Here is a 24,968-nt window from a genome sequence, read left to right on the forward strand (position 1 = left end):
GACACAGTGAAGGATTAATAATAGGACAATTATAGCAATATACTGTCATAAAATTAGAAGAAAATAGTCTCTAAAAATGTCATTACATTTTCACCTTTTTACTTACAGGATATACTTTATGGTTTCTCTTTGGCATATACAGATTGCTAGCATCCCACTGTTCATGTATTTTGGGACCATTATTAAATAAAATGAAGTATCTTGTTTTGTTTTGGTACCGGGGATCAAACTAGGGACCTTGCACTTTCAAGGCAGGCGGTGGAACCACTAAGCTAAATCCTCAGCCCCAAAATGGCATGTCTTAAACACAAGCACAACAATACTGAGACAGCTGATCTGACACCTAGATGTCTACTAAGTGAACACAGGGTCAGTGGGGTATACTGTGGGTATGCTGGATATAGGACAAGCCACACACTACATAGGAAAAAGCAGAATAAGAGATTTCATCACTTTGCTCAGAATCACAAGCAATTTAAAACATAAATTGTTTGAATTTTGCATTTAACAAATTTAGACGATGGTCAACCAGTAGTAACTGTATAATAATACAGTAATTCCCCCTTATCCATGGGACTACTAGATTATTATTCGTAATACATTTACTTTGAATCTGGAAAATTTTATATTCTTAGTAACAATTTCTATTTAGTAGTTGGATCATAAGCTTTTCAAAATATATCAATCTTTGATTTATAGTCATAATTAAAATGCAATGACCCTTAAAAGACCTATCAGTTAAGGACTTGGCCCTGTAATAGAATCTAAGAAGTCATTTGGAGTTAGACACCACAAAACAGCATGGTGTCTGTCTTCAGTGGTCACTCTTTTTACACTTACTGGAAGATTTTTTAACTTTTGTATAAATGCCAGAAGAATTCTAGACTAAAATTTAAAATAGTTTACAAGATGAGTGTGGTTCATTTATAACAGGCCTAGTTTGACACAGTTGCTTTAAATAGGTTTGTCTGTGGATTGAAAAGTATTATGTGGAAAATAATGAAAGGTAATAAAATTAACTTTATATTGACCCAGTAGAAAAAATAGAAGTCAGTGTTTGAGAACTCACTTGTCCTCTATCACCCCCAGGGGATTTCAACCCACATAGGGATCTCAGTATTCTTTAGATAAGAATTTTAAGGGCCCTTAATGTTTCTTTTTTATGGGGGAGGTACCATGCAGGGCTAGAGGCAGGGGAAAGGTGAGGTGGAGGGGAAGAGTGAAATAGAAACTACTATTAAAAGATTCAAAGCAGCAAATTCCAGAAAACATTTCTATATTTTTGTTCTTATATTTATATATAAGACATAAATATATATTTTTATATTTTTAAACAGGATAGCATTTGTGACTTCTTAATCACTTGTCTTCTACTTTCTAACTTTAAAAAACAGACAACAGCCACCCCCGCCCATGGATATAAATGAAAGGACTCTCTATTGTTACTCTAAGTTTTCACAGGTCCTCTAACATTTACTACCTTTGCCTTTGCTTCACTGAAATCCAGGCAAAAACACAGAAAAGACATATCTGGAGGGATATGACTTTTAGAATTAGAGAGGTTGCCTCAGATCCCAAAATTCTTGATGCGATTTTAAATGTTAACATTGTGATTTTCTTTTAAAAAATTGTAATTCTAATAGGAAGAAAAGGGGCAAAGGGGAAAGGGAAGTGGGAGGGGTAGGGGAAAGGAAAGAAGGGAATGGAATTAATATGAGAAAATGGAAAAATAGGAACAAAATCTTTGTAAATAGGGAGGAATGCAGAGTTTGAAGGGAGGGCTGGGCAAGGGTGAAAAATAAGAACCAGGAGAGATTATGTAAAGGTGCAAATTTCCAATGATGAATGTCATTATATTGTATACCTAAAATGTACCAATGATTAGAATGAATAATCAATAATGCAAAATAGGAAGAAAAGGTCCAAAGGGGTAGGGGTAGTGGGAGGGGCAGGGGCAAGGAAAGAAGGGAAAGGAAAAATGCTGAGAAATGGAAAAAATAGAAATAAAGTCTTTGTAAATAGGGAAGGGTGGAGGGCGTGAAGGGAGGGCTAGGAATGGGGAAAAAATAAGAACCAAGATGCATCATGTAAAGGTACAATTCCCAATGAGAAATGTAATTGTATTGTATACCTAAAATATACCAATAAAATAATTTAAGTAAACAAAAATTGTTATTCTATCTACCTTCCCTCCCTTTTCAGTACTGCTTCATAAGTGCTATCAATATGTGACCCTGCGAGAATAGAAGCAGGGATCATTTTAATAGCAATTTTCTGCACCCATAAATATATCTAATGAATATTTCTATAACTAGTTTATTTCAATTTCATTGGATTATTTTCCCTGAAGTTAGAGAAATCAATCCATCTCTGGTGACCAATTAATTTCAAAATGAGCGTAACAAAATAAAGGGGACTTGGTGAGCTAGAGTTTCCTTTGAGGAAAAACACAGCATTCAAGGCAGGGGTCAAAAGTCACTTGCTTTCAAGGGTCCACAAGGCAATTAGGAGTGTGTGAAGTTGTTACTGGAACATGATGTGTGTGCTGGCTGACAGGAGAATGCTCGGTCAATTCATATGTCTAAAAACAACACCACAGGGGCTGAACCCAGCTGCTAAATCGTCCACTGAGACACTTTTGATATTCTTCATTCCAAGAAGTCCTATAGCAAAGGAATAAGAAAGGGCAGGGCTTATTTGACTAAGATGAGGTTCCCTAAGTTGCTCCTTTCTTCTTGTTTGCTTTATGAAAATAGAAATTGAAAACAAATAAGGCTTTAAGAAAGACCAATTCAGCAAATAGTTGTAATTTCCAGTTGATTGAAAGCTTCCCAAAGTGCTTTCTGTCCAAATTCTCTTCCTCTCTGGTTTGTCACAGCACTAACAGGAGATCTGGAGAGGGGGAGGTGGGGAGAGGGAAGGCCAAGTAGAAGTGATTAAGCTGTGATAGGTGTATGTAGTAGTTTCCCAGGATGAACATAATTATTATTTATCACAGACATATACTAATAAAAAAGAAACTAAAAAAATACAACCACACGGATAAAGTTGAAAGGTTCAATGCAGTTGCATTGAGGGAGTGGGAAAGAGGGCCATCAATTTATTATGAGTTTTCAAAGTACACATATGAGTCTGGCAGACACTTAGCAGTAAAGTGTCTGATAGCCTACAGCAAGGTCACGAGAAAAATGAAAAAGAGTCATATTTTCAATGAGCAAAGACATTTCAAAAGAATTGAAACTCTGGCCAGTCAGAAACATCCAGAGCATGAGAGCGCAGGAGCCATCAGGACTGGAGACTGAAGGTAAGACATGTGGCTTGTGGTACAGAATGAGCAACAAATCAAATAACTCAATAAACTAACATTATTGGGTATCTGTGTTGTGTTCCATGGTTGCTCCTGGAGATACAAAGATACGATCCATCTAGGAGGTAAGACAAACTCTGCTAACAATAACACTTAATCAACTCTATGACTTAAGCTTTCTCATATTTAAACATCTTGAAATTGAAGGCATGTCATGACTGTTGGGAGCATTTATTTCTCCTTGTACAAAGGTACATAAAATATGTGTATTGGAAGAGAAGAAATATAGTGAACATTTGCAAAATATTGTGAAATATTGCTACCAAGAAGGAGGAACAACAGTTAAAATTTATTGTGTAGATTACAATGAACTATTCAAAGTTTTTAATCAGGGAAGTAACAGGAAATATCATTGTATCCATTTTTCTCTTCCTCTTACTGATCCACCCCCCCCTTTTTATTCAATGAACGTTTACAGAGCACATTCTATAGGCCAACTTCTCTGTTCAAATGTCCTTGGAATTCAAGGGTGAAAAGGAGCAATGTGAAATAAATCAATTGGATTTAACTCACATTTATAGAATAGTTCATTCAATAACAGAATACACATTATTCCCCAGTTCACAGGGAACATTTGTCCAAGCAGATCACATTCTCTACCATAAAAAACAGGACAGATTTAAAAGAATGGATCTAATACAAAGTATGTTCTTACACCAATGGAATTTGACTATAAATCAATTAGAAAAAGATAGCTGGAGAATCTCAAAATATGAAGACTAAACTATACACTTCTAAGTTATACATGGTTCAAAGAAGATATTTCAAGAAGTTAAAAAGCACTTCGAACTGAGGAAAAATGAAAATACATCTATCAAAATGTGTAGAGTGCAAGAAAGCAATGTTTAGAAAAAAACACATAGGTTCTGGTCTTATGGAACTTACAAACTACCTGAGGAGACTCACCAATGACTAAGTAAGTAGAAAAACTGTGAAAAGAAGTAAAATAAATGATGAAAAATTAGTTAAATTATCAAGGGCATGTGCCTTCTCTTTGGTAAAGTGGACAGGAAAGTGAAGCATAAGTGGAAATCTGATTGCTGGCAGATGAAAGAATTTTCCATACTGAGAAAAGAGCAGATGTGAAGCAGAAAACTACTTATCATGTCTCTGGAAATGAAATGAATGAATATGGTAAAAATAGTAAAGGCAGGAGAGATGTCAGATGTTTGGAAGGGTAGATGGGAATGGATCACACTGCTTTTTGTAGACCTCAGAAAGTGTCCAGAGAAGCCACTTAGCGACTCTTAAGTAGAGAAGATAGGATCCAACTTATGTATGGAGATGAAATCCTGGGACAACAGAAGAGATATATTTGAGTCCTGGTTTAGGGTTTTCTAAGAACTACAGAAGAGACAGACATCCAAGTCCCCAAGCCAGGCTGACAGTGGAGCATTTGAGGAATCTGGTTTTGTGTTTTCAAGGGGCTGGACTGAACATTTAAACACTGGGCTATGGGTATGAATGCAGCCCATTAATTCTTAAACACATTTCAGGGAGCTGGAAAGACTGTGGGATCACACAGCTATGGGAGGCATTGGTCCAGAGGACACTGGCCCACCCATCTTTATTTAGAACCCCCAACGGGTTGCAACAGGAGCACAGTTTGGTGACACACTGCTGCAAGTTCTGCCCTACTTCACTCAACACCTCCCTGGCACTGCCCTGAGGCAACTGGAAGCTGGTCAAGGTAGGAAGGAGAAGCAGGTGATGGTTTGCACCCTCAAGGGAAGGCAGGCATCCAGATATGCCCATTTTAATAGTAACTCCATCCCTGACTGGAGTTTGGGCTGAAAGGTAGGCACACCCTTCTGTAGTTTCGTAAGGAACTGGCTGCCAAAGAGGGAGTTCCTCAGAACACATCGAACAGGCCTATTAATCTCCTGTTGGAACAAATGGAAACCAAGTTAGACTGACTCCCAGAGGCACAGGAAGATTAGTAATGGTAATGCTCAAAGTTAAGGGCAAAACATACTCAAGGCACCCAATAAAGTGCTGAGGAATTATGAGGAAGATGGTAATTCACTGTGGATCACATTGTATTTGAAAGAGAACCGTCAGTGACAGAACTATATTCATAATATTGTACAGCTTTAAGTGCTGGGTCAAAATAATCTCTTAACTATTTTGTATTATTTTATTTTCTTTAAAAAGCTGAACCTGCTCCTAGTAATGGCAAATTGCTAAGGCATGCTTGAGTAAGAGTGATCTCAACAAATCAGAGTGGGACCAGAAAGGCTTCTCAGAGTGCTAGGCTCAGTGGTACTTATATCCCCTCTTTGCTCACATAGAAATGAAGCCGGGGCATTTGAACTGAGAGATGAACCAGAGAAGTAGGGCTGGGTAGAATTCGGACAGCTTTAATTGCATGAAATAAGGTTTGGGAGCCAGCAAAGGCATGATGTCAATGAAAAATTAAAATGATAGTGGGAATGAAGTGCAGAGATGAGAAAAACAATTCTTGAAGTGTGGATGGTGGATGGAGGTAAAGATTGTATAGATTCTTGTCTAGCAGAGGAGAGAAAGAAAAAGGAGACAGGCAAAGCAGCCACTAGTTTGCTATCTTCCTTAATGTGAGGTACCTAATGTGTGTTTGTTGGGGAGAAGTGGTAGCAGTCGGTGACAGAAGAAGAGTCTGTAAAGTAGTTTAGGCATGGTGGAAATTCAGACTGGAAGACAGGCCTATGCGTCAGAGAACCAGGAGTTCCAATGTCCGAGGGCAGGACAAGATGAAATCGCAGTTTAAAGGAGTTTCAGGGAATCGCCCTTCCTCAGCCGTTTGTTCTTTCCAGGCCATCAACGGACGGGTTGATGCTGCACACGATTTGAAGATGGGTCTTCTTCACTCAGAGTTAAGCCTTCTGAAGTACCTTCATAGACACAGTCACAAAGAATGGTAACCAACTGGCTGGGCGTCCCTCAAGTTGACATAAATTAACCATCACACTGCTTCAGGCACAATTCTTTCATCCCTCCTGTTGGGAATAATACTTTCTCTAGGTTTCTGGGTCCACCTTTGTCCCTGAAGAATGTTTATCGATTCTTTGTTTGTTTGTTTATGCTTTCCTTTTTTTGTGACAGGAGTTGCACTGTCTAAAACTCTTGTCAAACTCCAGCTTCCTGAATTAGCTTTTTATGACCATTGTTATCATGGGAGAATAGTTTGGACAGATGAGAGCATGGAAAACAGATTGAAATGGGACATAGATTACCTGTTAAAATTCTAACTATGAAGGGTTCATAGGGGCTGGAAGGCATTTGCCTAACCCTGTGTTTAACTGCCAGCAGCAAAACAAAAACATAAAAGGACTCTAATAGCACAAGTGAGATGATTGAACCCTGAGTAGAGATCAGAGGAATGGAAAGGAGGGGAAAGACTTGAGGTATACCTTACAAGTAATATTGACAGGATCTAGAGAGCTTCGAGACAAATGGAAGAAAATATAATTTTCAGAATTAGTAGGAATTTTATAGGACTCATTAAAAATTATATGATCTGACTCATGGGTTGGATGAGTCCCCACAGTTTCAGGAAATCAAGTAATATTTAGATAACATCCAAATTTTGCAAGATTTTTTTTTCAAGACTCAAATCTTAAATGCCAATTGAGTATATATTTTCTCCCATAAAGAGCAATGAAATGAACTTTGAAACTTTGACACATCCCTTCCAGATCCTTAATGAAATTGTAAAAGTAAAACTTGATTTTTTGGAGACTTCCTGTGCCTGTGATACTAAGTAGACAACAACAGAATTGGATTGTGGTGTGGATTCAGTTCATTAAATTTTAATTATGCCTCTGCAAAATTACAAAGTATGCAAGTTGTAGATATCAGGTCACTCCCAAATAGTCAAAACTATGAATTTATGACTCCTTGAATTTTATTACACACTCAATCTTTTGATGTTGTCCTGAAAGGTGATGAAATCCCTCATGAAATACTAGAGCACTGTGCAGAATATACAGAGTGTTAGGAAAAGTTCATGTCAATCCTGAAAACACATCCTAACTTAAAACCTCTGGTATGGTTTGGATCTAAAATTTTTTCCTCAAAGCTCATGTGTTCACAAGATAAGATTTTGTAAAATTATTTTGTATCATGAAGGTTCTCATTTCATCAGTGGATTAATTAATCTATTGAAGGGATCATAATTGTATAGCATTAATAGGGGCCGATGTACACAGGAGATGGGGCCTAGTTGAAGGGAGTAGATCATGGGGGCATGAACTTGGGGACTATATCAGGTCCCAAGCACCTTCCTCTCTGGCTCCTTCCCTCTCTCTCTGCTTCCCAGATGTCATGAGATGAGCAGCTTTCCTCCACTATACCCTTACACCATGATGCTTTTGCCCTACCAGGCCTAAAGGCAATGGAACCAGCCAACCTTCCACTAAAACTTCTGAAACCATGAGCCAGGGCAAATTTTGCTTCCTTTAAGTTGTTTATCTAGGGTATTTTGTCACAGCAACACAAACCTAATACACCCTCTCTGAGAGTGACTATTTTGCAAGATATATTTTTAAATGATGATTTGATCTGGTCCTATAATGTTTAAAAAGACAAACCTAAAAGAAGTTTTTGTCTTTTCAAAATTTACAGTATAATTAAGCTTAGAGGAAGCATCAAGGCAAGTAAAAGAAATATACCTGGGTGTTATTGGTAGAAAAAGGTTTTGTTTTTTTCTTGTCTTTGTTTCTCTGTCTCTTTCTGTCATACACACAAACATACATACACACACACTCACACATGCACATACACATACACACATGACCTGCTCCATGGTTCTTTTCTGGTTCCAGGAGAATACTTACCAAAAAAGAATGATATTATAAAATCACTTAAATCAAATTGGTTGATTAGAAATGTATTTAAAGTTTAAACTTCATTGGAATTAGGTCAACCTCAGGCAATCCATGGGAAAGCAAACAAAACAAAAGAAAACTCAGTTTATGCATGGGATCCAAAGAACTCTCTCTCTCTCTCAAGTGTATAGTGGAACAGTAGGTTATAAAATTAAGACTGTGATTCCTTATGATTTAAAAAATTGAGTCTGGTGATCCTCAATTCAATCAGACTAATACAAAATGAAGGATGTATTTAAAAGGTTCTGGAGCTAGCACACAGAATTAGACAAATGGCTTGAAGCCTTCACAGGATGAAATCAGATTTTTACAACTAAGGAGACTTTTATGTTATGCCTTTTATTTCTTCTTTCTTCTTTTCTATTAATTTTATTCTCTCAGGCATTTTCCAGAATGAGGACATGGCCATTAAATTTAGGGGCCACATCCCTTCAATATTGGGATTGTAAAGAAAAAGGACGCAAGTGGCTTCCTTGTTTGCTTCAGTGGGATCATAACTGGGCAAGGACTCTGATTGATTTGGCTTTGGTCATGTTTAAATCCTTGGTCCAGTCCCTGTGGTCAGAGAATGAAGATGCTATATTCATCACAGACTGAGACTAAATAATATGACTATTCATCTATCAAAAGGGGACATAGGTGTATTGGATAGACAAAAGAAAATAAAGAGAGGCTCTAGAGACATTCCAAATGATAACTGTATTTTGAGCAATGTGCTTTTGTTAAATATTTAACAAACAGACTTAAATACTTCATTCTGAAGTGTGCCATGCCTCTTATGATCTAAATCTACACCTGATTAAATCTACAACAATTATTTTTTTCACCTAACAACAATCAAAATTATTTGAGGCTGCTTTATAATTTTTTATTTTTTAAATTTGTTAAATCTCAATACAGTTTACTATTTTTGGTAGATACCGTGGTAAGCTACTCAGCATCTCTTCCAACCTCTTTTGGAAGTCCTACTACTGCAGTCTGGTAGGCAAGCACTTTATTTTATAGCCTCTTTGCTTGTAGATTCTGAATGTGCTTTAGGCGCTGCCAAACAGAAGCGCTGGTGGGAGACTGGAATTTGGAAGTGCATTCATTGAGGAGAGAGGCAGGCTTGAGGGTGTTCATTTTGCTGGGACAGATTGTAGTGTACATGACCTGGTTTTGGAGCCAGCACTTGAGGCAGCAGCTGCCCAATTTGGCAGATGGCTTCTAGATCACAGCAAGAGAAGTACTGCATTGGTGGCCAAGTTCTGCACTGTGGCTTTGGGATTTGGTTCTGGAAACTCAATCTAGTGTGTTTTTTAAACCATCTCAATGATTACATAAATCATATAGTAGGCTGTAAGAAATCCCTTTCTCATTAAATATCATGAATGGATTATGTTCTCTGCAATTGAACCCTGGCTGTTACAAAATAGGAATTAGTTTAAAAATTGTTTTATTTTTCTTTCTTTATGATTGCATAGTCACAGAACATAGGGTGAGCTTGGCATCATTTATTGCCTTCAGTGAAGAGGTTAATTAGAAGATTGTCATACTTCCTAACTGATCCATGGTGGTAAGATTCTAGGGACATCTCTGCTGTTCAACACTCCGGGAATAACTTGGACCCTTCAGATCTGTTCTCCACCACTCCATCTTCTCTGTGCCCTTGGACTGGCTAGCAGCAATCGCCTTCACTACTTTTAGGGAAAGTTGCTCTTCTGATCAAGTTCTTGGGGTCAATTTATGAGTATTTGTTTTAGCTTCAAAGCGTATTACATGCTCAGTCTTTTCATAATGTCTTGCTTACAAATTTTAGAATACTGTGGGGACACCTGATTTATATAGATTGTCTGACCTCCATCCCTCGTCAGGTTAGCATTCACTTTGTCCTTCAAAAGTGTCACAGTTGACATAATATTCCTATCTTTGTGTTGTCTTCCTAGAGTGTATACTTTCTAAACAGTAACGTTGATTAATTCCTTAGTGTACACACCTCACATTTGCCGCCTGAGGGTTTACAGATTCAACACCACAAACAGAATGGCCGGTCTGGGGCATTCTCTGCCTCACATATCCAAGTTTTGACCTCTGGGCTTGCAGCTCTCAAGCTTTTCATTGGGTATGAGAATGGAAGGGAGTGACCTAGACAGGTGTCAACAACCACAGCTAAGTCCAGGTGTCACCTCTTCTCTCCTCTCCTCTCTCTGCCTCGTTTCCAGTAGTGTTTCTGGGATCCAGAACTGGTGCTGATGTTGCCCAGTTTTGTAGCCTGACCCTTAGAGATTCACAAATTCTGTTTTCTGCCTGAAGTGCAGAAAAGCTCTTTTGCCTTCAGTGTAGTAGTAATAAAACAAAGACTTTTTTAAAAAGAAAATTTCTATTTGCCTTTAAGTTTATTATCTATCTCCATATCTCTATTCAAAATCTACAGTACAGACTTTCTCAGAGTGGAATTTGGAAGTCTTTTCTTTTTAAACAAGTTTCTTACATTATTCTGACACATTTAGTTCACTTTATTTTCTATATCTGCATCTATGAATAAGTTACTGATTACAAGAAAAAAAGGAGGAGGAGTAGAAATGAAAGTACTCCAGTAGTTTGCATATTTTATTTAGCAGTGGATTTAAGAGTAATTATAGGAGTAATACAAATTTATACTTTTTATGATTTTGCTATTTTCTCCTTTCAGGATGGAAATTGTCTGATAAACTCACACGGATTCTGTAACATTTAGCAACTTATCACCAGGACTGGAAGACCAAGGGGAAAAAACAAATTTAACATAATTTGCAGAAAGAAAAAAGTCCAGAATTCTCATGAATTTAAGTGCAATTCAGTGTTGTCACCTTTGGCTGCTTCAATCAGTCTCATTCTCTCCCTCCTCTTAGTCCTTCTCGGCTGAGAGGTGGAGAGTGGAAAAGAAAAAAGATTTTCAAATTTCAGCCCTCAGGTAGACTTGGGTTGGCCCTGCTTCCAGACCTGGGAGTATTGTGGGTGTCCAGGCTCTGGTGTTAGACCCTGCTCTGCAGCAGCCCTGGCTCTTTGGGTCTCACTCTGACCCCTAGCCCTGAGAACCTTGCCCCCTTTCTCCCAAAAGTGTCTTTGACTTTGGGCTTCTATGTCCCTGTGTTGTCTTCTCTATCTTGTACAGGATCTGTCTCTCCCCTCCCCTTCCATCATTATATTTTTACCAAGTGTTCAAATCCAGTTACTGGTTTCCTTATCTGGCATGATGTCAGATTCCATGTTCCTTCTGAGTTTGGTATCAGTCCTTCTGGTAACCAGAAGCTGATTCATTATCCATAAGTGAAAATTTTCACCTAGCATTAATCTCTCATTAACATCTCCTTATTTGGGCAATATTCACATTTTCGGTCAATTGAATCAAATCAAATCAAAATCTTTTAGTTTCAAATCTTTCTAGTTTCTTTTCTCTAGTGTCTTTCCCAAATACTCATCCACCAGTTATTTTCCTAACATGTGTTTCCTTCTCTGCCATAAGGACATAGACCATCCAAATCTGATGGTTTATCTAGGTAGGTTACTGAGGTCTGCTCACACCTACTAGTAAGGAAGCAAAGGTGAATGGGTTGGGGACAGGATATTAAGGGTGGATGCCACTGTAGTCATCTGTGTAAATAGATTCTCTGCCTGGAAGAACAAAACTTACAGAGTAACACTTGGAGCCAAATAAGACCAGATGAGGAATCAAGACTTGCTTTCAGCATGGAGGTCTTGAATTATTATTGAGGGCTTGGGTTATTGTGCTCCTTTTAATTTTGATGCCCAAATGATCTACCCTCCAGCTTTTTTTTGTTTTTGTTTTTGTTTTTTTGGTACCAGGGATCAAACTCCGGACCTTGCACTTGTAAGGCAGGCACTGGAACCACTGAGCTAAATCCCTGGCCCATACCCTCCAGTTTTATAGCTAGTGTTTCTTTGACTCAGAGGTCCTCTAACCACCTGATTTACTCATTCCTTAGACATCTCTGTGAGTGATATAAGGGGCTCTCCTACAGTCCAGACAGCTGCTCGAAGACAAGAGACCAGTATTCCTGACCATCAGGATGGGGGGGGGGGTTACTGTTGATTTATTAAGAGTGGGAGGATCTCTTCTTCCACTTGCTTCAACTTAGTTTAAATCCATGGATTTAAATGTGATTAAGAGGAACTGTCCCTGAGGAAGGGTTAGGAAAGGAAAATAAGGGGTGGGGTATACAGGGTAGGGTAGCCTGATGTTTGAGACTACTTGAGCAACTTCTTCTGATATCACAGTCCAATTTTCCAATAGGCTGCAGGCAATCCTAAAACCACATTCTTCACTTAAGCTAAACTGTCAACCGCACAGTGCTTTGTGCTAAACACGTATGGGTGAGTACAAATGATAGTTTCTGGGGACTGTGTTTAATCCTCCCTCTTCTACAGCTGCTTGTAGGTAACCACATAAGTTACACGGAAACTCCAGCGAGCTCAGTTTTGCAGCCAAGAACTGCACTTCCAGGCTCCTGAGGCGGGCCAAGCGCCCTCATCCCATTTCCAGAGGCCACAAGACGGGCACCTTCGACCTCCAGTGGGTGTCAAGCCCTTCTGGGCTGAGCCTATCCGGCGTCCAGGCTTTCCAGGCTGGGTGGACCAGCGACCCAGGGTCTTCTGGAACCGCGACCAGACTTCTGTGGCTCGCGCTCCCTCTAAGTACTGCTGTTAGTGGATATCCATTGTGGGAAACAATGTCAAAAGACACACAGAAGAATCAGGCCTCCAAAGGGGGTGCGCCCCCCAGTCTGATCCCTCCTATCAACTCCGCAGCCTCCGGGGCCCGCGGCGCGCTCCTGCACAGACTCTACCCGGAGACCTTGGCTCCCTCCCCGGGCCGCGCCCCGGGATTCCCCCTCGCCCGCTCCCAGGCCCGGGAAACCGGCGGTGCAGCCGCTGGGGTTCGGGCCGTGGCGCTGCTCCCAGGCCTCACTTTCACTTTCGGTCCCGGGGTGGCGAGGCGAGGTGAGCGGCGCGGCCCGGGTCCATGTGTACAGCAGCCCGCCCTGTGCGCCCCGACTGCTTGGACCGCGGGCCCGGGGCGCGGCGGGGGAGGAGGAAGGGGAGGTGCGCGCGGATCGCGGGGTCGGGCCCCAGCCACCCCGCGCTGGTCCCTGGGCACCTCGAGGAGCCCGGGCGCTTGGCCGGCGCCACCCCGCGCTCCCTCCTTCCGTGCCCCGCCTCCCAGGGCCGGGATGAGCCCGGGGCCGGGGAGGGCGGCTGGGCCGCGGGCTGGAGGGGCTGCGCGGACGGAACCGGCTTAGGGGTGACCGCGCGCGGGGCAGGGGCTGGGGTGCTGGGAGGTCCCGGGCCATGTGTGACCTAGAGATCAGTTTTCTCCCCGCTTCTCGTGTTTTGGGCCCTCAATTCTCTCCCATCTTCCTTCCCACTCTGCCGGGTTTTCTTCAGGGAAAGCTGTCCTGCTTGAGCAAAATGAAAGCTTCCGGCCTAGGCGACTCACTAGCCAAGGGAGGGCTGGGGTCAATTTCGTAGGAGGCAGGGGAAAGGTACACATTTCCTTGGGGTCTCGATGCAGGTTCTTTGTGTAGACTTGCTTCAAAAAAAAAAGCTTGTGTTTTCTGTTAATCGGGATGTGGTCAACAACTGAAAAAAAATATTAAAAAAAAATTGGCAAGTCGCCATTACCCCCAAGGACGCGGAAGTGTGCTGAGTGGCACGTTTTCAGGTGGGCCTAAATAGAAAACGCCTGGTATTTTTTTTTTTTTTTTTACAAATTCTAATTCGACATTTAAATCATTTGTTAGTAGTGACAAGCTATTTTCAGTGCTTTTTAATTCACTTCATTGTTTGGAAAATTTTGCATTGCTGCTTATGATCTCTTGCGTTCTGTACCATCTCTTAAAAAGAGAGGCAAGAAATAACCGGACTTTTTTGTAGAATGGGAAAAGTTAAGTGTTACCAAGAGCAGCCCAAATAAGATTCATTGAGGTCATTGACTGTGAACAGTAGTTTGATGAGATGTCGAAAAGAAAAATCTTTTTTAAGACTTTAAAGGAATACAGTTAAATATGAAAGTTCTTTAAAACCTTTACCTCTGTAGTGTAAACCTGTATTCAACTGTCGGCCTGAAATTTCCTCTTGGATATCTCGGGGACATCCTGAATTAAACATTTTAAAAATGAACCTAAGATTCTTTCCCTTTAAAATTTGTTTCACTTCTGGTCTTCTCTATCTCCAAAAAAGGTAGCCCTGACTACCAGATTTCATTCTAGAAACAGTAGCTATGTCTGATGATGACTGTTCTCAATGCACTCCCCACTTCCAGTCCACCTTACATACAGGCCATGCAGGAGTCTGTCCTTAAAGGGCCCCCCCCCCCCCCGCCAAGATACTGGCCTACATTGTCTTGGAACTAACTAGTCTCCTAGCTTCCCTTTTTTTTTTTTCTGTTTTCTACTCTCCATCCAGTAACCAGAGCAATTTTATTGAAATGTGAATTGGAACCTAAGACTTAGCTCCTTTCTAGAGGGTCTTCATGGCCCTTAGGATACCGGCTCTAATCCTTAACATGCCTGCAGGGCTGTGTGTATCTAACTTCTGCCTGCCTCACCAGGTGCCACTCCCTCGCCACACTGCATTTCCTGTTCCTTGGCCTTCATGAGCAGTGCTTTCTTCTGCCTCAGCCTGCCTGTGAATACATGTGCTGTTCCCTCTGGGCCACTTTCCTTCTCTTGCTTAGTTAACTCATATTTGTTCTTTAAGTCACATCAGAAAGCTGCCTTCACAGCGTAAACTGGCCTGTTACTACTATTCTCTCCCTCTTTCCATTCCTGGGGATTGAACCTAGGGCCTTTGCACTGAGCGACATTCCCAGCCCTTTTTATATTTTTCGTTTTGAGACAGGATTCCACTAAGTTGCTAGGTGGCCAGGCTAGGTTTGAATTCTCCATCTTCCTGCCCCAGCCTCCCACAGCTGTGGGATTGCAGGTGTGTACCAGCACTCCTGACTGTTACTCACTTTTAGTGTGTGTATGTGTATTTCCCTTCACACACACACAACCGTCAGCCAGATACACGTATAAATTAATGTAAACATATTAAAAAGCTTCCCTTCTATGTAAACGCAGGGACCTGGGTTGTCTAGTATTGCTAGTATTCAGCAATACAAGTCACAAAATAGGCTCTAAATAAATATTTATGGAATGAGTGATTGAAACTCTTAACTTTTTAAATCTTTACAGCAATCCTGTGAGGGAGCTACAGTATTTATTATCTCATTTCACACATGATGAGAATGAAAGTGGGGTTAAATAACTTGCCCAAGGTCACATACTAGGTGACTGAGTAAGAACTCAAAGGCAGGTTTTCTCCCTTTTTGAATATGCAGTATATATCTATAGTTATGTGTGTGTGTGTGTGTGTGTGTGTGTGTGAGTGTGTGTATCTCCACATTTTTTTTTTTGATACCAGGGATGAAATTCGGGTCCTTGCGCTTGCGCAGCAGGCGGCGAAACCACTGAGCTAAATCCCCGGCCCTGTATCTCCACATTTGTAGAAAAATAGCGGAGGCTACTTCTTGGAGTTCTTAAATACAACGGTGTTCACTGGGAGTCTTGGTAGCATACAAAGGCAGAATGAGTAGTGACACACGGGAAATGAGAAAGTGAAAGGAGAAAGGTTTAAGAGAACTTGGCCAGGTACAAAATGCATGAGTTTATGACCAGACAGGCTGTAATCACACTTGCATTCTGCCGAATGTGAACTTGGCCAAGTTACACGAGTATTTCTTTACTTCAGTTTCCCCACCTCAAAAGTGGGAATTATAGCTTATTGGAGAGGTGTGACACATGTATACAGTGCCTGGCACTCTGTAGGTGTAGTAAATGTTAAGTTCTTTCTGTCTTTGCTTCTGTCCCTTTAGGTGTTATTGGAATATAATTTCAAAACAAATTGCACTTTTCTTAGGAAGGGGGCTGCATATACTGTTTTTTGAGAGCCCTTGTTTTGAGTTGCACTCCTTTTGGAGAATTAATAATAAAACTTGAGGGCCTGGGATTTAGCTCAGTGGCACTGCACCTGCCTTGCAAGCTCAAGGTCCTGAGTTCGATTCTCAGTACCAAAACAAACAAACAAACTTGACTCTTAGACAACTGCCAGAACTATGAAGTACTTTGTTTCAAATTTACTGTTAGAAGCAAAGCCAGATAAGAGCTTATTTTTCTTTCTTTCTTTTTTTTTTTTAGTTCTTTTATTGGTACATTTTAGGTATACAATTCGTTTACATTTATCATTGGGTGTTTGTACCTGTACATGATGTATCTTGGTTCTTATTTTTTCCCCCATTACCTGTGCGCCCTTCACCCCTCCACCCTTCCCTATTTACATAGATTTCATTTCCATTTTTTTTTCTTTTCTCATAGTTTTTCCTTTCCCTCTTTTCCTTTCCCCTTCCCCTCCCTTCACTCCTTCGACTTTGGACCTTTTTTCCTATTTCAAATTATCAATTATTCATTTTAATCATTTTAACCCTTGTTTACACTTTCAGTTTCTCACACCAGAGAAATGATTCAGTATTTGCACATGTGTGTCCTATTTATTCCACTTAAGAGTATGGCCTCGTTATGCATCCATTTAGCTCTAAATGATTCTAGTTTTTTGTTCTTTATGGCTGAGTAGTACTCCATTTTATTTAAAAAACCCACATTTTCTTTATCCAGTTTCCAGTTGATGGGCACTTGGGCTGCTTCCAAGCTTTTGCTATTACAAATTGTGCTGCTATGAACATGGGTGCACATATATCACTGTAATATGATTCTTTTAATTCTTTGGGGAAGATACCCAGCAGGGGAATAGCTGGGTCAAATGGGACCTCTAAGCCTAGTTCTTTGAGGCATCTCCATACTGACTTCCACAGTGGTTGCACCAGTCTGCACTCCCACCAACAATGGAGAAGGGTTCCTTTCTCCCCACAACCCTGCCAGCATTTGTTATTGGTTGATTTCTTGATAGCAGCCATTCTTTCTGGGGTGAGGTGGAATCTCAGTGTTGTTTTCATCTGCATCTCTCGAATGACCAGTGATGTTGAACATTTTTTCATATATTTGTTTGCTGCTTTTACTTCTCTGTCTGAGAAATGTCTGTTCATTTCAGATGCCCATTTTTAAATTGGGTCTTTGAATTTGGGGGGGTCTGATTTTTTTCAATTTTTTATATATTCTAGATAGTAATCCTTTGTCTGAGGTACAGCTGCTAAAAATTTTTTCCCATATTGTAGGTTGTCTGTTAGAACTTACTTTTCAAGAGAAGAGCTAAACACACTGGAACATGATCACAGATTGTCAGTGATGACAAGAGAACTTCATCTGTGAAATACATAGTTCACAGCACTCAGTTTTCATCAAGTTCCTCTCATGTGCAAGATGTAGTTTTATAGGTGCTATGGGAAATACAGCGATACATATATTTTTGTTTTCAAGGAATTTACAATGCAGTAGGAAGGCATTATAAATGCATCGATAATAGTATTACAAGGCAGGCATAGTAAGATGTAAGAAGAACATAGAAAATGTTGTGAGTTTCAAAGGAAAGAAAATTACTTCAGCTTGGAATATTCGTGGAAGAGTTCCCAGGGATGCCTTATTTGAACTGGACCTTGAAAGACTAGAGAAAGTTTTTGAAGTAGAGAGAATCCGTGAGGAGAGATGGATAGAGAGAAGTACTGGGCACTTTGGGGGAACAACCAAAGTCTGCATGGTCCTAGGATACATATGGGTGGGGGATATTTAAAATACAACTGGATCCTTGGTTTCCTAGACTGTAGGATGTAAAGGCACTTGGTTGCCTGGCTAAGCTGTTTAAGAGAGGGAGAGAGAACCAGAAAGGGGGTGGGCGGGGGTTAAAAAAGTACATTTCAGGGAAATTGCTCCATTTGATGATTTAGGAGAGGAGACTGCATCTCAGTGATTCAGTCTCAAACATTCAGTGAATGTCTGTGATGTACCACATCAATAAGACACAGTCTTTGCCTTGAGGAGCTTATAATTTAATAAAGAGAAACAGACATATAAAAAATTAAGTCTACTAAAATGTTACAGGTTTGAAGATACTCTGCCCAGGATTTAATAGAACATTAAATAGAGTGGATTAAAATGGTTGTTGCCAACTGTAAAATTCTTCCGACTTGTTAAATTAATACAATGTAGGTAACTTTCCTTTCAGGAAAGACCTAGTACTTATGGAAGTTTGCCTCATTTATCCATTGACTGTGGGTGAATACATTCTGACATTTAGGCTGTCTATTTGCATTCCATTTTGGCTTCCTGGACCTAAAACCTCCTTGAGATTCACCAAATTCTCTTTGGCCTCATCATGGACCAAACTTTGCAAAGCCTTTGATTGAGAACCCACCACCCACCCCTTCAGCAACCTGTGAGCCTTTCTCTCGGCTCAGGGCCCCTTGGAATTTTGAGAGTTTTTATTGGACTCTTGGAGGACCCCTGGAGTACTCACATGCTTGACTCTGCCCTGTCCACAGAGCTGCCTATTTTCTTGGTGCGAGGGCCACACGCAGTAAGTCGCTGCTGCCAGAAATTCCAGATGGAAACAGTCCATAAGTTCTCTCTGCTTTCTGGTGCCCAACTTCAAGGGAAATTCATTTTGTCCCTGCCCTGGAATTCTGCCTGAAGAGGTAGAAGCAGACAGATGCTCTTTACCATATTGGTATTTAAACATTATTCTTGCTCTGAATTGCTCCACTTCTCCATGGCTAGAAGCATCCCTTAGTTGGTTTCTGGACAAAAAGGCAAAGAAAAAAACAAACAAAGGACACATGGAAACCTGTTTTCCCTGTTCATATCTCCTTTCTCATCAGGGTAGTGCCTTTTGAACTGGGATAGTGAAGTCTCCAGTTTAACCTCTGCTGTAGTGGTATCCTTTCTGTCTAGCAGGGGAGGTAGGTGCCTTTGGCGTGTGTGGGGAAGAGAGATGGTTAGGGAGTGAGTGCCATGCAGGGACACATCAGCCATTGCTTTGAAGTAGTGTCCTGACACACAGGGCTTAAGCGATACAGCCAGCTTTGACAAGGATTATGATGAAGTTCTCAACCCTGGCTTCTCACTAGCATCTCTGGGATATTAAAAATGATTTCTTGACTTTATCACCATAGATTTCAGTTTAATTATTGTCTGTAAGAATCCAGATATCAGGAATTTGGAAAACTTCCTAGATGATATGTGCCAGAGTTGAGAACCACTGACATTTTAGAAAGGGAAAATCCTGTGTACTGCAATCCTTTCAAGAGATTCACAATGTAGGATCACTGTTTTTCTTATATGGTCCGAATGACCACGAGTCAAAGGAATCTCAGAGAATTAGAACACATTTCCTGAGCTCACATAATAGGAGTCTTTCCTGGTAAGCATCCGTTAGAGAGTGTGTTTCTGCATGAGAAAGGAATTATGCTTGATTCTCAGAGCATATATTTCCAACTCTTTTAAAATTCACATTGCTTTTGTATCTCTTGGCCTTTAAAATGAAGTGCAGCATATGGTCGGCAGCATGACTTCCAGCATGTTTGGAGCATTATCTTAAAATTATTTCCCTCCTTCCCTTGGGAATAAGCATTCTCCCTCAAGTCCTTGGAGGTTCTCTTCTGTCCACATCAGTTGTCTGCCTTCTCCCTTTGTGCTGTCCCTGGTTGCTCCCCCTACAGTCCTTTCAAGGGCCTCCTCATTTCCAAATCAGCCTGTCCTTCCCAGGCCACACACAGAGGCCGGTCTTGCTCCAGGCACCCCATAGGGTCGCTACAGGCAGAATCACTCTCTGTGGAAATAGCATTCCATTCTTCCCGGAACCACCTGTTCTTATCCTTACAATCCTCTACCTTTCTGTACAGTGTTTTATTATTGTGTGTAAATGTTTTCTGTCTTTCTAGAGTTTGAAGTCCTCAAGGGTCTTGTCTGTGTCCTGTGTGTCATTATATTCCACACAGTACTCAGCACACAATCTCCTGTGAGGCAGGCGTCAGTACACATTTGTTGACAGAGAACCCTGGTGGTTGATAAATTTGTCACAAATTATTGTGAAAATCACCCTGAACTCTTTAAGTCAATCTTGGACAAATAAATATGAAATTGACTTTTGGGTTATCAGCGCCTCCACCGGGGGCGGGACGGGCGGCGCAAGGGCCGAGGGCAGCGGGGAAGTGGTCGCCGGCCTCTGGGGCCGGCACTGGCCTCAGCAATGGGGCAGGCGGGACCTCAGCGCAGCCCAACAACCCGCTGTCGCGAAAGCTGCATAAGACCTTGGAGACGTGTCTGGACAATGACAAGGAGATTTTGGAAGCTCTCAAAGCACTTTCAACCTTTTTTGTTGAAAATAGTTTGCAAACTCGAAGAAATTTACGGGGAGATATTGAACGCAGAAGTTCAGCCATCAATGAATTTGTAAGTAATTTCAAGGAAGTGAAGGAGGAGCTTGAAAGCATAAATGAAGATGTTCAAGCAACGAGCAGTTGTCAAGATATGACAAGCCGCCTACAGGCAGCAAAGGAACAGACTCAAGATGTGATAGTAAAACCCACTAAACTTCAAACGGAAAGTCAAAGATTAGAAATAAGAGCACAAGTTGCAGATGGCTTCTTATCCAAGTTCCAACTGACTTCTGATGAAATGAGTCTTCTCCGAGGTACCAGAGAAGGACCTATTACTGAGGATTTTTTCAAGGCCTTGGGAAGAGTAAAACAGATTCATAATGATGTCAAAGTGCTCTTGCGTACAAACCAACAAACAGCAGGTTTAGAAATTATGGAACAGATGGCTTCACTTCAAGAAACAGCTTATGAAAGACTTTACCGATGGGCTCAAAGTGAATATAGAACACTGACACAAGAGTCACGTGATGTATCTCCTGTATTAACTCAGGCAATGGAAGCCTTACAGGATAGACCTGTCTTATATAAGTATACTTTAGATGAATTTGGAACAGCTAGGCAAAGTACAGTTGTTCGAGGGTTTATTGATGCTCTTACAAGAGGGGGCCCAGGAGGCACACCTAGACCCATTGAAATGCACTCCCATGACCCTTTGAGATACGTGGGAGACATGTTGGCATGGCTCCATCAAGCTACTGCTTCTGAAAAGGAACACCTCGAAACCTTCTTAAAGCTATACAAGGTGTTGAAGAAAATATTCAGGAAGTTGTTGGGCATATCACTGTGGGTGTGTGCAGGCCTCTAAAGGTTCGAATTGAGCAAGTAATACTTGCTGAACTTGGGGCAGTTTTATTATACAAAATTTCTAATCTCCTCAAATTTTACCACCATACAATCAGTGGCATTGTTGGAAATAGTGCCACTACTTTATTAACCACCATTGAAGAAATGCATTTGCTAAGCAAAAAAATATTCAATAGCTTGAGTCTTCATGTAAGTAAATTAATGGAGAAGATTGAACTACCACCACCTGATATTGGACCAAGTTCTGCCCTAAATCAGACACTCATGTTGCTGTGTGAAGTTTTGGCATCTCATGATTCTTCAGTCATTCCATTAGATGTTCGTCAAGCTGATTTTGTGCAGGTTTTATCATGTGTCTTGGATCCTCTCCTCCAGATGTGTACAGTATCAGCCAGCAATTTAGGCACAGCTAACATGGCCACTTTCATGGTCAATTCACTATATATGATGAAAACAACATTAGCCTTATTTGAATTCACTAATAGATGTCTAGAAATGCTACAATTTCAGACTGAAGCACATTTGGACACACTTATAAATGAACAAGCCTCTTACGTTTTAACTAGAGTAGGCTTCAGTTATAGCTACAATGCTGTGCAGCAACATAAACCTGAACAGGCCTGTTTAGCTAATTTGCCCAACTTAGACTCTGTGGCACTGCAGGCTGCAATGGTTCAATTTGATCGTTACCTGTCAGCCCCAGACAACCCGTTAATGCCACAGTTGAACTTTCTTCCAAGTGCCACAGTGAAAGAGCAGATTGTAAAACAGTCAACAGACCTGGTCTGCAGAGCCTATGGTGAAGTGTATGCAGCTGTCATGAGTCCAGCCAATGAATACAAAGACCCAGAGAGCATTCTGCACAGATCACCACAGCAAGTGCAGGCACTGCTCTCCTGATCGGCTCAGTGACTGTGCTTCCCTGGAACACTGATCATCCTTTTGTTTTTAGGCTCATAATCTTTACTTTGAGATTGGAGAATCAGTTTTTTGTGCATCATAAGATTGCTCTTTTTGTTCTCCAGTAATGTGGATGTAAATAAATGTTGACCTGAGTTAATATTATTCCACATCTGTTCTTTATTCCAGAACACAAATATATGGCAAAAAGTAATATGAAAAGTTTGAGAGATGTTTTACAATACTAGTTCTGAATTAACACCATATAAAAACTTGTTGACAGTTAAGTATTGTTATTAATAATTATAGTAAATATCTCTTTACCTGAAAAAAAATAAATTGACTTTTGATGAAGGTACTCACATGATTTAAGGTCACTGTTATGGATAGTTGCCTTTACACCCTCTCACTGCTCAGCATCTAAGTCTCTTTCCTGTGTTTTCTGTATTTTAGAAATTCTCTCCCTTGTGAGGCTTCTTCTGTCCCCCTCCTGCAATGTGAATTTTAAAAGAATTGGAAATTTATGCTCTGAGAATCAAGGTACTGTGGACACTTCACCTTAGTTCAGACAGTGAGACTTCAAATTAGGGACTTTGAAGCTCAGACAAATGGTGCAGAGTTGCAGGGGCAGTGGGGAGCTCATTCTAGTGCTGGTTGCAGCAATGCCAGCCTCTGATTTCTGAGGCAGTAGACCACTTCCGCTGAGGTCCAGTGCCAGTGAGGAGTGGTTCTTTGATCAGATGCTTCCCTGATGTGCTTTCTGCTGTCCATCTTTGCCTGTTTTGTGAACCTCCTTTCCCCATATTCCTGCAATTCTGGGACCATTTATTGAACTACTTGATATCCTCTTATAATTCCCCTTCTACCTTCATCAACTAGAACTTGTTCTGTTGCATTTGACCAAGAACCTGGGCTGCTAGCATTAAATTTTGAAAGACAAGTTATGCATTCTAATAGGTGTTAACATTGTTACTGACCACTAAGTTCTTTTCTCTGTCAACTAATAACATAAGGAAGATAATTTTACTTTCAGGAAAATACCTCGTACTTTTGCAAGTTTGTCTCTATATCTATTAATGCTGGGTAGATAAATTCTGATAGTATGTTTGATAACACTTTAATGACTTTATTTTTCTTTCATACATTTGTGGTTCTAGGTAGTTCGGGCAGGAAGATGGTACCTCAGCCCCTCAAGTGGCCATTTGCAAGCATGTCATTTCTACTTTCTTCACTGTTGACTCTCTTAGCTGTGTCAACTCCTTCACAGTGTCAGAGCAGTGACACTATATCTCCAAAAGCTAGCAACGGATCTTCATTTCCTTGGAACAAAATGAGACTTCCGGAGTATGTCATCCCAGCTCATTATGATCTCACGATCCATGCAAACCTCAGCACGTTGGCTTTCTGGGGCACCACAGAAATAGAAATCACAGCCAGCCAGCCCACCAGTGCCATTATCCTGCATAGCCACAACCTACAGATCTCCAAGGCCACCCTCAGGAAAGAAGCAGGTCAGGGGCCATCTGAAGAACCACTGAGGGTCCTGGAATACCCCCGTCATGAACAAATTGCTCTTTTAGCTCTGGAACCCTTCCTCGTTGGGCTCCCGTACACAGTTGTCATCCACTACGCTGGCAATCTCTCCGAGACTTTCCATGGATTCTATAAAAGCACCTACAGAACCAAGCAGGGGGAAGTAAGGTAACAAACATTTTAGGCTTCAAGTGCTGCCCACACTATATTATTTCAGATTTTTTCATTTTAAAACTCTATCGTTGGATTCTCTTTGGTTTTTTGTATTTTTTTTATAATGTTAAAAATGACCAGTGTTTTTTCCTTGCTCTTTTGATCTCATTTTTCATTCAATATTAACCAGTTTTTCTTTCCTCCAGCTCTATCAGACAAATATCTGTTGGTTTATTGGATTAGATTTAAGGCCTACGAAGTATTTCTCATTCTTTTTCTGTGCACTAGCTTCCCAGAATTGTGGTAACAAAGTGCCATGAACTGTGTGCCTTAAGGAAAAGCAGGCATTAATCCAGCATGGGGGTGCATGGCCAGCACTCTGGGAGGCAGAGGCAGAAATGACACAAGTTTGAGTTCAGCCTGGTCATTTTAGCAATTTAGTAGGTCTCTGTCTAAAAATAAAAATAAATACAACTTTTAAAAGAGCTGGAAAGGTATTGAGTTTAGTCTCCAGTACCATGAAAGGTGGGGAAGGGAGAATTTATTTTCTCATAGTCTCGGAGACTAGAAATCTGAAATCAAGATGTCTGCATGCGCGTCCAGCTCTGGGTGGTGGCCATCTGGCCTTATGCTCCTTGCCTTTCACTGCATCACTGCTCTGCTCTCACATGGCCATTCTCTCTGTTTCCCTGCATCCAAATTTTCATCATTTTATTAGAGTGCCGGACATATTGGATTAAGGCCCAGCCTGAGGGCCTCATCTTAACTTTATTGCATCCGCATAGATACCCTATTTCCAAATACAAGAGTGGAGTTAAGGACATCAAAATACCATTTGAGGGACACAGTTCAGCCCATAACAGCCCATTAGAAGAAACATTTTCAGCTTAAACTTTTCTGGAGATTGCGATTGTCTTGTTTTGGTTCTGTTTTTTAAGGA

General features: G+C 40.8%; 1 protein-coding gene and 1 pseudogene across 2 annotated transcripts in view; both read left to right on the plus strand.

The window, feature by feature from the left end:
• Positions 1–12,933: 12,933 nt before the first annotated feature.
• Positions 12,934–24,968, plus strand: part of Erap1 (endoplasmic reticulum aminopeptidase 1) — a 35,357-nt gene continuing 23,322 nt past the window's right edge. The window contains exons 1-3 of one of the 2 annotated variants that reach the window (XM_021255793.2): positions 12,934–13,212; positions 22,796–22,882; positions 23,500–24,043. In XM_021255793.2, the coding sequence (XP_021111452.2) occupies positions 12,942–13,212; positions 22,796–22,882; positions 23,500–24,043 (902 nt within the window). In that variant the 5' untranslated portion in view covers positions 12,934–12,941. The remainder of the gene's footprint in view (positions 13,213–22,795; positions 22,883–23,499; positions 24,044–24,968) is intronic. The other variant, XM_004841716.3, reaches the window with a different exon arrangement.
• LOC101702717 (conserved oligomeric Golgi complex subunit 6 pseudogene) lies at positions 13,235–22,405 on the plus strand (annotated as a pseudogene).

The sequence above is a fragment of the Heterocephalus glaber genome, unplaced genomic scaffold, assembly GCF_053883595.1.
Source record: "Heterocephalus glaber isolate CG9 unplaced genomic scaffold, H.glaber_assembly_v1.0 deba00001465, whole genome shotgun sequence".
NCBI classification, from domain to species: domain Eukaryota; kingdom Metazoa; phylum Chordata; class Mammalia; order Rodentia; family Bathyergidae; genus Heterocephalus; species Heterocephalus glaber.